The sequence below is a fragment of the Vanessa cardui genome, chromosome 6 (assembly GCF_905220365.1).
Source record: "Vanessa cardui chromosome 6, ilVanCard2.1, whole genome shotgun sequence".
Taxonomy (NCBI): domain Eukaryota; kingdom Metazoa; phylum Arthropoda; class Insecta; order Lepidoptera; family Nymphalidae; genus Vanessa; species Vanessa cardui.
Window position 1 is genome coordinate 7,650,688 of NC_061128.1, and position 16,204 is coordinate 7,666,891.

The 16,204-nt window shown below is 29.1% G+C and overlaps 1 protein-coding gene across 1 annotated transcript; it reads left to right on the top strand.

Annotated features, from left to right (window-relative positions):
- Window positions 1-319: 319 nt before the first annotated feature.
- On the top strand, window positions 320-2,464 carry LOC124530358 (larval cuticle protein LCP-30-like). Its single transcript, XM_047104505.1, has 3 exons — window positions 320-384; window positions 1,335-1,585; window positions 2,077-2,464. The coding sequence occupies exons 1-3, from the start codon at window positions 370-372 to the stop codon at window positions 2,414-2,416; spliced, it is 606 nt and encodes a 201-aa protein (XP_046960461.1). The 5' UTR covers window positions 320-369; the 3' UTR covers window positions 2,417-2,464.
- Window positions 2,465-16,204: the final 13,740 nt, after the last annotated feature.

Sequence of the window (16,204 nt, forward strand, 5' to 3'; positions counted from 1 at the left end):
TTAATATCCTGTTATTTTTGTAAGTGTACTTCTTTGTAGCAGTAGAAAATATAAATCAGCACTCTCATTCTTTCAATTTTAATCGTAAAGGGACACAGTTGCCGGAAGACATGTTGTATTGATTGTTTTTGCGGAATGATCGAATTTCTTGATATGGGCGCGGCTAGTGGCGTAACCCACCACACACTGTTCCAAATAAGTGCCTTTCAATGTCACCTTAGAAAATACTAAATTGCTTTTTCTACATATTTGGAGCTCCGATTATTGCATTAAGTAGTCTATTTTCGTTTTCGATCAATGTATAAAATCAACTGATGATTTGACTAGGCTACCATTGTATTCGTAGTTTCAGTATTGTAAGGTGTCAAAATGAAGGCTGTCTTGGTACGTAGTTAAATATTTATATTTATTATAAAATAAAATGGATATCATGGAATAAAAAAATCTCTAACTAAATCTTTTTTTGAAACTGTTGTTCTTAATATCAGTAAGTTATTAGTTTAATACAACAGTTTATTACATATTTTTACGACCGTTTTGATATATTTTTTAATTTGGATATTATTTTAATAAAATACTTATAACTGTCCTTAAAAATGTCCCTAATATTAAAAATATAGTGTAAAATAACTTACACCACGTGCAAATGCTATTAACGATAATTACTAGTGCCAAGTAGGAAAATGTTCTTCATTTCCAATCATTGTTTCCTAAAATTGTTTAATATCGAATATTTTACTATATATATATATATATATTATTTCTTTTAATAGCGACCATACACGTTGTTTTAAAATTTAATTAGCTAAGTCATAAGTTCCTATTAATATAAACCCTTTTGATAACACGATGCTTTCCAATAGTTTGGGTAAAAACAACAATGATATTTGATAATAATGAGTTTTGTTCTTGGAGTTTGTATCAATTCTGTCTTTAGAATGCATTATCTTAATAATTAAATATAAAATTTTATATGTTTTTATTCTATGAAATTCAAACGACGAACAAAATTCAGTATAACTAATCCATTAAGTAAAGAACATTAAATAGCGATATTTCAAAATTAACACCGAAAATACATATTTTTATAACTAATTATTATAAGCGCCGAAATAAGTTCGGTCGCATTAGTGTTGTAAGAATATAAATGACAGCCAATTAAAAATGTTATTCACAAGTTAATAAGTATATATATTTTATTAAAATAAAAAAAAGTTATATACTTGGCTGAATAAGTGCAAAGTTTTAAAATAAAAAAAAAAATATATTCAATATGAAATTTCATACGCTTATTGAGTTACATGTAATATATTTATTTCCATTTACTATTACAGTGTATTCTTGTAACCATTGGCCTTCTAAATTGTGTAAGGGCTGATGATGATGGCAGATATCATCCAGAACTATATGGCGATAAATCGGTCACTTACAATCCGATAAACAATGGAAGGTACGACTACAGACAAAGGAACAACTTTGGCAGAAGTGGCTTGTACTACCCCAATCATGCCTACCAGCCATTGTACTCGCTGAAACCATATCAACAGCTCTCTGCTCCATTTGAAACATACAACAAAGTTGCCAGGTAATTAAGGCATATATTTTCAATCATTTAATAATATTTCGTTTTATTTTAAAATGAAATATAATTTAAGTTTATCTACATTATTATTTTTAAGACCGAAAGCAAAATATCAATGTTGTATATTTAAATATTTGCTTCAATTTTTGTGAAGGCGCTTCAATTTACTTGATGTTTGAGCTTCATCTAAGTCTGTCTTGGAAAATACCAACCATTCATTACCTTTCCTCCCACCAAGATGATTTAGCATTATTTTGTTTCGGTTTAGTTAATGGTGAGTTTGTCAGTGTAACTTCGGGTAAAAGAGACATAACATATTAGTAACCAAAGTTGTTGGTGTGTCGGTTATCTAAGAGAATTTCATACGGCGCTAATTATTAGGTTACCTCTTTGGCTGTCCGATAACTATTTCATAAAATGTATGTTTATTCTTAGGCCTTTTGCTTGTGTGATTGAGAGAACACAAATTAATAATTATTGTCTGTTTATTCTAGCACCATATCTAGTTCAACAGCACTTCCACCAGTCGTCCGGGTAACCACCGTTCAACCACCCAATTACGTATATGCCAAACATTACGGTAACGAAGGCTTTGCTAGAATTATTGAACAAGACAATGATGTAAATGATAACAGCTACCAATACAAATATAAGACCGAAAATGGAATAAGTGCTGGTGAGACTGGAATTGTTGATCCTTCTGGTGCAGTGGGTGGAACTCGTGTGTCTGGATTTTACGAATACATTGGAGCTGATGGCCTTACATACAGGGTAGACTATACTGCTGATGAAAATGGTTTCCATCCGACTGGGGCTCATTTGCCCAAACTGTGAACTTTCGAATTAAACGACTAGAGAAATAAATACCACGTTTGAATAACAGATGAAATTTTATTTTTAGCCCTTGTCATTTAGAATGTATTGTTAAACTTATGTGTGACTTTTTTATTGTGATTTATATTTATTACTCAATAGACTTTATGAATCGCCGCAGTGTTTTTGCGTTTTTATGTTAATGTTAGAGTTTTATGAGAGCCGCAAAAAACCTTATTCATATATATATATATATATATATATATATATATATATATATATATAATTATTATTATTGATGTCATACTTGTGTATTGTATGCGAATGTAGAATTTTAGATTTTAATTTTGTTTTGCATATCATATCTTAAATGAAAAAGTTCTTTAAAGCAAATTAAATATATAAATATAATGTTTAGCTATTATATATGTAGTCCTCATTAAACGATTTAGTACCTAGTCATTGCAGGACTTGTATAGCTTCCTAATGCCTTTATAATAATTTCGTATACAACCTCAAATTAGCTCAATTGTTGTAGCGGCCACAACGAACAAATCCTTGACATATAAACTGTGAATACATACACAGAAGTTTTTCATCGAGTTTGTTACAAATTGATTATGAAAGATATTTTAGAATAAAAAAATAATAATTTTTATTCCAAAATACAGACACTTCTAAAGCCAAATATGTGTATAAAATTTCACTTAACTATATTTTCAAGTCATTAAAGATTCTTTAGCTTGTGTTTAACTTGTGTGCATTTATGAGATAAATTATATAGTTTGAAATAGTTTTATATCAATTTTAAGCACAGCTAAAGAAAAAAAGGGATTAGAGGAGAAGCACGTAAACGCTGTTTCAAATGTATTATTATTAATTATTATATCATATAGTATATTATATTATTTAGTATTATACGGAGTTAAGTTTAAGTGATGATATTGTTAAAAAGTTAATGTAATTTATCCGATATTTAACATCTCGCGTCGTATTTTAAGGTCGGTGTATTCTGTTATCTCAAAGCTGTATTCTATATTATACTCGCGTATAGGGTGTCTCTATATACCTATACATTTTTCACGAATTCTTGTATCGAATAACCTCGAAAAAACAAATTTACTTGTAACCAGTATCTTTTGACATAACTATGTACTGATTATATTAAAGAAAGGAAGGATATCGAGGATAAGGAGGATATATGGAAATAAAAGGATTAGCGGATAATAAGAATGAAGCGTAAACTTTATAGTAATAATAGCATCATAATTGTAAGAAACGGATTAATAATGTTAATATGGGATATATACAGAGGCAAGACTACAGATGTAAGACAGTCTTGTTCACGAGACTGAACAAGATAATTGTAATAATAAAAATAACCATGTTAATTTAATATCTAATAATATGCTACTATTTTAATAATTCTCCTATCATATTCCATGTTCCTTATTTACTGTTACTTCCTACTAAGGAGTTTGTATTATGATCTGCTTTTAATACGATTTGATACGAAAATAAGTTTCTATACATATTAGTAAAAACCTATAGATAATTTACATCCTTTAAGTATGTAGAAATGAATTTTAAAACTGTCATCAAATTTAACATAAATCAAATTTCCTATATAGCGAATTTATCCCATAACAAAATTCAGTGAGTCTGACCTGGCATAAGACATTTGTGAATAATTTAACGAAACATTAGCACTGTAATTAAGTGAATCTACAGAAATATATTTCTCTTAAGCGCTTAACGCTGTGACATGACAGATTTATGAATACGCTTCTCTTTGAAAATTATATAACTAAAACTTAGTAGAGATTTTTTAACTATGTTCATAAGATTAGAACGGTTATTTTATAGTATTTAAAACAAACTAAAATGTTAGCTTGTAAAATCATTTCGAAATAATAAAAAAACGTAAAATGAAACGCAAAATTATCAAAATTTACTTTATTAAAGTACTTTTGAATTGTCATTTTATAAAACTGTGTTAAGTAAAAGTAGTGTAGTAGATTCGAACGAGAAGAATCGGAAAGAAACTCAGTTGTTATTCTTTTCATAGATTTGAAATACCAACCAAGTGTTAATTAAATATATACAATTTATCCTGCGTGAAAGTCAACAAGTATCGAAATTTTTTATCATTTATATAATCTCGTGTTGAATTATATGTTTTATGAAGGCAAACTCAAACTCAAATAACTTTATTCAATATAGAAGCATTACACTTTCTTATTGATGGTCAATTGAAACACTACCACCGGTTCGGAAAGAAAATACCCTGACCTGAGAAGAACCGACGAAAGAAACTCAGCGGGTTTTTTTTTTTTTTTGTTTGTCTTATGTATTATATAAATAAACAATTTAATATGAGATGAAATAGCCTGGAGGCGATCGTTTCATTCCCAAGGTGTGCTATCGATCATAAACTCATTAATTGTATAATAACCTTTTACACACAAGCGTTCCTTAATATTTTTTTTTTAATTTGGCAACAGAGGCATTTTGAACGCTTTCTGGGATCCTGTTGTAAAACCGTATACATTGCCCCACAAAGGAGTTACTGACTCTATGCAGTCGAGTAACAGGAGTAACAAGTTTGTGTTTGGTCCTTGTACCAATGTTATGAGTATCACATTTTCTCATAAAATCATTAATATTTTTTCGTACATACATAACATTAGAGTGAAAGTAACTGAAATATACTAAGCGAGCTGTATCAACATCGATACATAATCTAATTTTTTTGACCGCGAATGCCGCAGAACTCAGTCTACTCGCCAATCCGTTAATATGGGGGCCTCATTGCAACTTGGCATCAACAATAAGGCCAAGAAACTCAGCAGAATCAATTGGATCCATCGATTCCCCGTTGATCAGTACATCGGCTTTTACATTTTGTACATTTGGTGTACTAAATTTCACAATTTTAGTTTTATTATTATTTAGTCTAAGATTATTTACGCTAAACCAATGTACTATATGAGCCATAGCATTGTTTACGTCGTCGTACTGTACCTGTTTTCTTATTAATTTTAAAAACTAAGGAAGTGTCATCAGCAAACAATACTATATCATGTTTGTTCCCAACAAGAAAGGGCAAAAAGAACAATTTAAAATTCGAAATAAATACATACGAAAATACCTTATAGCTACGCTAAATGAAAATATAATTCATAATCGGTTTATAATTTAAAACAGTTATACATAGTACACAATATAAATATATATACGTGTGCCTATATAGGCATGAATTCAAAAATGTTTTCCTTTTTGAAGTCGGTTTAAAACATCTTAAAACAGGCTTTACATATAAGTATCGATTAATATACTGAACGTCTGGTGATGTCTGTTGAACAGGATATTCTGCATATAATAATACAAATGATCAGTATATTGTAAAACATCATTAAGAAAAAAAAAAAATAAGATCAAAAGTGTTTCCGTGTTAAAAATATGAGCATCAAAATTTATAGATGTTTTTCATTCACACATGTACCGAACAAGGATATTATTTAAATGATAATGTTTAAAAACGTATGTTTTATTCGAAATTAGAGCATCAATTTTATATTATTTAAAATTCCAATGCTAAGTTCTGAATTAATATATATAACTGGAGCTGAGTATAAAAGATGAACTAAAAAATTACAATATTCATAATATATAACACGTTATTTAGAATTAAGTCTATAAATTTTGAATTGTCACATAATTAATAATATACATCTTAGGAATGTGTTATTGCCTTTGTGTTCTGTAACATATTTAATTAATTCAAAAATAGCGAATATTTAAAATAAATATTTAAAAAAGCAAATATTTTTATTAAAAATCTTACTAAGTTTTAGTAAAAGTCACAAACAATATATAATCATTTTATTTAATCTCAAAATTGTTCATATAATAACATAGAAACCATTGTTGGATCCGATCAGCCAACAATTAATGTTGGTATCAATTTCAATGCTTACCATGTGCTCCGAACATAGTCTATTTGCTAGTATTTTAAAAACTAAGTACTTGTCTCGACTTCGTTGCGCTATATAGATATATATTTTGTAATACATTTTTATAACCGTTCACGTACAGTAAAGAAACTCTCAAAATGACTAACTTCCCTCTGTTTTTGCAATATTTTTCAAATTTTTCGTTGGTTTTATGGTCAGTTGGCTATCAACTAAAATATTTATTAGCACATTTATACAAACAAATATAATATTCAACTTTAAATACTGTAACGCGATCATTTTAGTTCTAGTTGAATTGAAAAAGCTTGAATTCTTTACAACGACTTGCTGATAACCCTCTCCAGGTTTAGTCAACGTGAAGAATTTGTTTGAATGTTTCTCTAAAGTGTCTTTGACTTTTTACATTATAGAAACAGTTAAAATTCCAATGCCAATTTTTGATAGATATACTGTTTCCTTGGCTGACACCGGCTCCAAATATAGCAATAACTGACTATATTATATAATCGTAAATCGACTTTTAAGTAGTCTAATATTTTTCATTTCATTTTACTTTGGAGGACTCTAAAAAATATGTTGAATACGCAATTATTTTTATTACTTTTTATTGCATATTTACTTTTACTAAAATAGTGTTTTGTTCGAAGTGCGTTTTTTTTTGTTAAAATTTTTATTTATTAATAGGCATTATATTAATGTATAGGGTAACCAGCATCACAAATGCGTACACTATTTTGAATTGACTTGTTCAATCGAAGAGCCTCACATCTGTTTATGGAATTTCTGAAAAAAATGGGTGAAATATTTTTCAATAATGAGTATCACTATTGAATATGTGATAATACTGACTACAGATTTATTAAAAACTCATAAATCATACACATTTCCTCAATTAAATTCGCAGCAACACAACTGATTAAGAAGCCGGATCATAAAACTATTAATTCGTAATAACGAAATATTTTTTTAAATAATATATTTCCAATTTCGCATACTCACCTTAATTATTAAATAATTTATAATTAAATAAGAACAAACTGACATTATGTTTCAATATGTTATACTGAAGAACAAATAAATCATGTAATAATTTTGACATACAGTTTTAAATTTGTTTTAAAAATTTTGGGATTATAAAGAAAAAAATTCTATGGAATATGGTAAAAACATCATGGTCACACGGCTCATGTGTTGTGAGTTGTTTCTTAAACTAAATATTCCGATTAAAACAGACAAACTGTTTTAATTACGATTAATATAATATTATTTAAATTATTTTAATCAAGAATCAGCATCGACAACTCATCTACAAGTCTAAATCAATTCATCGAGTTTCGTTTAAATTTAATTTAAAAGTTATTTATAGGTGCGTATTTGCTGCGTCTGTTTTTACGAAAGACTGATGAACTCTTAAAAAGTTTGGAAAAAATAAATTTACAAGTCTCAGATTTTATTAATTAGGCATAAATTAAAATACAACATCATTACAGATAAATGTTTATTTAATGAAATTATTTTAAAAAATTGAGTGTTCGGTATTTAGCGTCACTGATATATTTTATTGTAGTGTTGTATAGTTATTTACTTAGGTTATTTAATAATTTTATCACTTTGAATCACTGGATTGCATTAGGCTTAGAATTTTGATTGCCTCGACCCTTGTTTGTCCATGGCTAACATATAAGGCTGCGATCCACAATTTTGTCTTCAAGCATCGAGTCATGCCAATAATGAGTTAAAGATTTCACTAAAAATATATATATCAGTAGCGGCCCTTGTTCCAAAATTTGGAAGTATTTACACTGCCCTGTCACGGAAACTAAGCTTTCTAAGGTCTGATAATATTAACACTTCTTAAATGGCGCACTGATAACGCCGCCAGCCATGGGATCTTTAATGTTATGCTTTCTTCCTAATATGTGTTAGTATTTTAATTTATTATAATACACATGTAAAAATTGCTTTTTAGTCTGGATTTTATCAATATGTATCCTTTTATTTTTCCTAACAGATCACGTTGTTAGTTATTTGTGCCCCTTGAAAAGGAAGTAGAAAAGATAATGGTTTGGTGAACCGGAACCAATTATAACGTGAATAACCAATACTACTTACTTATAGTTATAATCGTAACAATAAATCTATCACGATTTATAATTAGGTTTATAGTAGTTTACAAACTCACTCTTGCATACAATATAATGATTAAAAATTCAAAAATGAGATTGTAAACTACTTCACAATCAATTTGACAAAATAATAATATGTAAGAAATATAATTAGGTATATCTTTAAGCATTACTTTACATTCCACACCTCTTTATTTTTTTTTTGCTTTTTTATATTAGGAGACGATAGAGCCAATTAGCTAGTATAATGCTAGCTGAAGATTACGGGTTTAAAGCTGGTTAAGAACCATTTCATTTTCAACTGCCTAATTTGTTTTATGATTCGTCTAGTATTGTTCAGTAAGGATAAGTATCTTAAGATAACAACTGCCATATTAAGTGTATAACTGTAATGTATTACTTGGTGGTAGGGCTTTGTGCGAGCCCGTCTGGGTAGGTACCACCCACTCATCAGTTATTCTACCGCCAAATAACAGTAGTCAGTATTGTTGTGTTCCGGTTTGAAGGTTGAGTGAGCCAGTGTAACTACAGGCACAAGGGACATAACATCTTAGCTCCCAAGGTTAGTGGCGTAGTGACGATGTAAGGAATAGTTAATATTTCTCACAGCGTCATTGTCTATGGGTGATGGTGACCACTTACCATCAGGTGGCCCATATGCTCGTCCGCCAACCTATACCATAAAAAAAATAAAAAAAATAAATATTAGTCAGGAGCCGGATTTTCTTTTAAATCAATGTTTTGTTTAGTATTTGTTATATGGGTGAATATACGCTATTTGCATTTCAAAGGCCTATAGACAATTTTTATGTTAAACTTATTATATTATTGTTTTTCTTTGCTTAAACGATAAATAGCATGGTCTTTAATCTGGCCCACATAGTCTATTCACGATAATTGTTTAACTTAAAGCATTGTTAGATTAAAAACAGTAAAAATGTATACTCCTCTGGCCTGCCCATTAATGAGTTATAATTATTTAATGGCAATATATTTTAAATACGTATGCAAATAAGATTTATTTTCAAATAGTCACAAACTTTTATAAACATCGAAACATATTTAATTAAAATACACTGTAAAAACATTTATTATTATAAAAAACAAATACTTATTTTCATGTCATGTTACAAATACGTCACTTCATCTGGCAAAGTTTTAAAGAAGAAAACTTTTATTTAAAATCGCCGATTTATGTTTTGTTCTTTAATTACTCGCGTACAACAGTGTGAAGTTAGAAGCATGCTAACGGTCTTTTGCAAAACTTAAATAATATTACGTCAATTTGCGATTCACTCTCGAAAAGCGTGCTTGTGCCAGACGTTGGAGTATTTCCTATGGTAAGCATATTTTTTTGTATTTTATTGTTACAAGTATGTTTATTTTCTCAATACAAGGTTTAATGTGTGTAGATGTTATGTGTTACGACAAACAGTGGTGCGAAAATGGGGTGATATTGTTTTTGAACATTATTTACGATTTTGTCACTTCTCTGGCGTCACTTCTGTGGCATATTTCGTGCCAGAGGAAATACATGAACGCCAGAGAAATGACGAAATTATGTTTTGTTATATATCTAATGTGTTAAGGCTTTATTTTATTTGCTCAAGGTACTGTAGCATAATCAGACATCATGGTGAATGTTAAAAGAAAGCAAAAAAGAGAAAAGAGGTTAGAAAAAAAGCGACAAGCTGAAAGATTACGCTATCAAAGAATTAAAATAGCAGAATTAAAGAAGAAAAGGAAAGGCAGCAATATCAGAAGAAAAAAAGAAAAGGGACAAATTAAGACCATACATGATATGACTGAAAGGGAACAAAGTGCAATCAGAAAAATATGGAGAGAGAAGACTAGAAAGCATAGAGATCGCGTGAAGCTACAATCAACTAGAAACTACTACTACTACTTTCCAGTAACACCACCAAAGTCTGATAATGAAGACCAACTTCCCCTTCCACGAAACAATATCTCTTTGGCTGCTAAAAAGCGATCAGAAACTCAGTGGAAACTACGAAATAAACTAATAAAAAACAAAAAATGAAAGCAAAGATTTACGTCAAAAGATGAGTTACTATAAAAAGAAAAAACTGCGCATCAAAAAACAGGAAATCCAAACTCAAAAGTGTGCGATCTTTTACAAAGCAATAGTAAAGACAATGGAATGGAATGGAATTACCATGAAGCTGGCCATGGCAAAGGAGCTCCAGATGGTATCGGAGCAACGTGTAAACGAATCGCTGACAAAATTGTTGCTTTAGGATCTGACATTGCCACCATCAACGACCTTGCTACCGAATTAGATAGAAATTGTTTTTTGGCATTCAAATATTTGTGATAAACGAAAAAGAAATTGATTTTCAAAAGAAGATCATGGAAGACAATAAGTACACTAAGAGTGCATCAAGTACGAGGAAACCATTTGAGCAATATGCTTTACATGAAGAGCCTCAGTTGCTTTTGTAGCATTTTTTGTCCCCATTTCCATTTAGGAGACATTAAATACCCCTTCGAAAAAAGCAAATTGGATGTTGCTGCAGTATATACTGATTCTGAGGAAGATGTACTAAATGAAATGGTTGCGCAAACGTCTAGTCATCTGATTAATTCATCTGAAAAAGACAATACAGACACTCCTTTGTCTGTCAAGAACGGAGATTTTGTTCTTGTGGAATACCAAATTAATAATAAAAAATATAAATATGCTGGTGTATCTTCGTCAGATTTTGATGAAGAGGAAGGAGACATCAGGGTTACATTTTTAAAGGTCTCCAATTAAAATGGTACTCTTTTTAAATTAAACGACAATGACATGTTTGATGTTAAATAGGAACAGATCTTGACCATATTTCTAGTGCCAAATGTATTTATGAAAGGCTCACAGAATACTCTACAAGTTTGAAAAGCCAGTTGATGTGTTTGAAAAGTAAATTGTTCAGTATTAAAAAAAGTTCATTTAATTTCGCGAAAATTGTTAATTCTGTTTTTTACAAATAATGAAACAGTTCATGTATACTGTGGACTAATAATTTTTAAGTTGATTAAATAGTCTCGAGACTGATAGGTGTATGATTAAATAGTACTATTGTTTTGTTTTAGAAAAGGAGTTTATATTTTTGTTTTATTTAGTTAGTTGATTAAGATTACAGTGCCACAAATGTTACAAACATTTAGTTTTTTTATTGTTTTATAATTTAAAAAAGTATAAATTATTAGTAATAGTATTATTTTACTGTAATTTTCATCTCAGGTGAGACTGATAAACAGAAGATACTTCATTCTGTTATTTTAAACTGGTTTTAAAAAAACTTAAGCATTGAAATACTATTCATATAATATTAAGGTTGCATTAAGAAATCATCAAGACTGAATGTATCTTTCTAATAAAAAGAATATTCAATATCATTTTATATTACTTTTATTTAATATAAGCTACTGTGTGTCACTCTCCTGGTTCAATTGTCACTACTCTGCCAGTAGTGTCACTCCTCTGGTAACGCATTTTCCTCTGGTACTTATAAAACACAAAAAAATGAGAAATTCTTCTGGCCCCCATCATTACAAATATAAAAATAGTGTCAAATAGAGAAATAATAAATATGAAATAGATTATATTACTTTTTCTTGTGGGACACAAAAAAATCAAATAGCGTATATTCACCCATATTGAACATAATTATCAAATATCTTTATTAAGATAATTTTGTCCTTAGCAATTTCTGTCACGGCGGTGTTTTCTCAACGTGGTGAAGTCAACAGCACAAAAAAGTATTTCCAATAGAGTACAAATATAAAAACGATCAAAGAATCGACAACGACACACGCACTTTGACAGCTGTTAGCATCTTCTCAATTGCTAACAGCTGTCAATCTATACGCAGAAACTTAAAGAAATGCATAAAGCTTCATGCCTAATTCACTAAGATTCTTTTTCAGAAAGAGCTGAACAATTAAATTGTGGTTTGATAATCAAGGATTGAATTTTAGGAAATTAACGATTTTTTTTTAAATTATGTTTATAAAGGATTTCTATGTTATTACCATTGTTTGAAAATTGTTTTGAAAAGTTAATATTTATATACGATAATAATTTTGTTTTGTATTGTAATTCGACCTCGATACTTAAACTTGAAGTATTCAAAAGACTCAGTGACACCAAAATGTATGGGTGATAAAGATAAGGTTTCTTCCATATATGGAATCTCTTTTAGCTCATTAATACAGATTTGGTTTTATTATGTCTATAAATTCGAAAACAGGATTGCCAATGGAACTACAGATCCGCCTTTACTTATTAAATAATTATTTCGATAATTGAATAAGTTTAATAAGCCATCCATATCCATTAAAAATTTAAATTGTGCAGATTTTTGAATAATAATTAGGAATTAGTCTAAAAATATGAGGATGTTAATAATATAGAAAATATATTCTGTATAAAATTTTAAATGTGGATCATTTAGATTTCTTATACTTATCGATTCTATTTAAATGGTTTGCTTAATGTGATCTAAAAATGTGATAAATTCGATGCGATGCGTTTGTCTAACATTAATGTCCTTGTTCTTGCAACTTAAACTACTATGTTTTACAAAATTAAGATTTTACTTAAACCACTTGAAAAATTTAAATAATTTCTAAGGTCAAGTTATTGATGAAATATTCGTACGTTTAGTAAATTGACTCCTTAATTTAATTCACCATTTCTACGATACTCCTATTTTTTATAGAATTATTAGAAAACATAGATCCACTTAATAAATAATAGGATGTTGCATGGCATCAGCTCTCTTCTGTGGAACAATAACTATTTTTTCTCTATACTACGGTTACTGCTAGCACTATATGGGGGAAACGCCACTCAAATGAATATGATTCATAATACACAGATTATAAAAATATAGTTTTTGATCTAAGCTGTGCGATTTATGTAAAAGCAAATTATTTTGTTCCTTAAAGTCTTAACTGAATATCTTGTAATTGTAAAATTAAAATACTAAATTTTATAAATAATTATTTTACTACATTATGTGATCTTCTTTTTTATACAGATTCAAATAAAAGTAATAGGAATTATCGGAGCATACAAAATATTTTCATTTTTTATGAATCTAAACATATGCATTAATTGAATCTAATTGAGCTCTGGAGTACAAAATTTAGTGGGGCTTTGTGCAAGCGCGTCGGGATAAGTACCACCCACTCATCAGTTATTCTACCGCCAAATAACAGTACTCAGTATTGTTGTGTTCCGGTTGGAAGGGTGAGTGAGCCAGTGTAACTACAGGCACAAGGGACATAACATCTTAGTTCCCCAGGTTGGTGGCACATTGAACATGTAAGGAATAGTTAATATTTCTTGAAGCGTTATTGTCTATGGGTGATGGTGACCACTTTCCGTCAGGTGGCCCTTATGCTCGCTCGCCACCCTATACCATAAAAAAATAAAAATAGAATTATATACAACTTGGTTAACTTATCTCTCTTAACTGAAAATATAATGAGGTTCTCCTCATATTTATTAAAAAACATATTCGCAGAATAGCATACTACATATTTTTAATAAGGATTTTAGTATTAGTTCGACAACATAGCCTATAGATTGTTTTATTTGTATAGTCTGGTAAATAAAAAAATACTCTAAGATTAAAAATATGTCTTCGTTTTATACAACAAGTTCTACTTGTATTAAAATAAAACAACAACAACAACAATAAAAACATAGGGCATCACGTTTCAATTTTATACATTTGTGGTATACCTACTAGACAGATGTCACATTATTATTTTTTCTGATACAAACTCATATAACGAACTCATCTTATCGTCTTCCGAATCTATTCAATTCATGTAAATGATAATTTGCAATTACTTAATTTACTTTTAAATGCCAATATATAAACAAACATATTATGTATATAAACAAACTTGATTTAAAAATGGTAAATAATTCAAACCCTTTAATAATATTTCAGTTACATTTCTTTTTTTTCATAAATAGGTACCTTTATGGGAACTGGTTTATATTGCTTACAAGTTTATTTTTGGAATTTTATTACAAACTTTATTAATTCACCTTCTTCAATAATGAGTTGGCCCGGCTATTTATAGTCTACACTCGAAAATGCATTTTAGACGTTTTTATGTAAACTAAAATTCGCAGTTTCGCAGTATAGCAATATTTTGTATTGTATAATAATTAGACACCCACAGAGACAAACAGTGTAAGACTTGATAAATAAATAATCAAAATAAAAATAAACTTTATTCAAGTGGGCTTTTACAAGCACTTTTACAAACAAAATGTAATAAAGTTTAAACGTAATAAATTTATTTTCCATTACATAGGCGGACCGGCGAACAGGCCACCCGATGGTAAGTCGTCACCACTACCCATAGACATTGACCCTATGAGTTTCTAGCCCTCCTTCCACCTTCATTGTGCCACCAAATTTGGGAACTGAGATCTTATGTCAATGTGTGCCTATAGTTACACTAGCGATTATTTTTTTTTTTACTTCACCTAAACCTAGGAAAATCCTTCCTCTCGTGGGTAAAGTTTTCGCATCAATAACCAAATCTCCCATTCATTTTCGATAATAATGAATCTTATATGAAATGCTTATAATGGTGCCAAACATCTTGAGTAATTTTTTTTTATTCTATTTTTCATTTCTTTTTATTTTTGACTTTTTTTTTTCAATTCTAGAGCGGATTCCATTTTAGCCGAAATTCCAGTTTATAATTTTTATACCTGGTAGGTATTGTTAATTTTGACTTTTATATATTTAATAAAATCCTGTAAAGATTTTTTGTGATAATTGTTGAGTGATAATAATTTACAGAAATGTCCGTTGAAGTCATTATCATAGAATCTCAACAAATGTGTAGTATTATTTATCACAACTATATTAAACAAGAAATTATTTTTTTGATGCAAATAATTTTGATAAAAGTTTAATTTGAAATAGTCACTTTGTAAATCTCGACCGTGGCAAGAATTTTATTCTAGCAGTATTTATCCGGTCCTCCGGGTTAAAAACGAACCACCCTTCCTGTGACCAGTGGGGGCAAAAAGGCGAGATGTTATATTTTAAGTAAAGCTTTTTGCACCACTACTCCAAGGGCCGAGTGTTTCCAAGGGCAGCAAATAGGACAAAAAAGTAATTTAACATAAGACATGAATATTTGGATCGTTATAGATCTATTAAACTGACTTGGTTAAATAACGCGTCCTTGACGAGTCGTTTAGTTTATTTTAATATCAATCAATAAGCGCAATAAATTTGAAAAATTAAAATACATGTCTTATTAATATGCAAATTAAGGGATACACGAGAGTATACCGACAGCTTTAGGTCAGGATGGTCCTAAATTTAGACAATTTATAATATCGGCTGTATATTATATGATCTATATTTAATACTTAACTATTTTTATTATAAATTAAAAACGTTAATATTTAAATTATTGTTTGACACTTTGAGCTTATTTTTTTCAGTTATTCACTATACTTATAAAGATTGATTTTTATAAATAATTAATAAAATAAATCTCATTCATTCTAGGTTACTAATTCGAAAAACAGAAAAAAAATGTATCATCATCAAACGTGTTTTTTAAATTAATTAATATTTGCTTTAATTATTGTTAAATATAAATCATTGAATTGTCACATCAATATCTTTTCATTATTTAAGTAAACAAAT

Coding starts and splice junctions, on each gene's coding strand:
- LOC124530358 (XM_047104505.1), top strand. Junction 1,586..2,076: donor ACATACAACAAAGTTGCCAG/GTAATTAAGGCA, acceptor TGTTTATTCTAG/CACCATATCTAGTTCAACAG.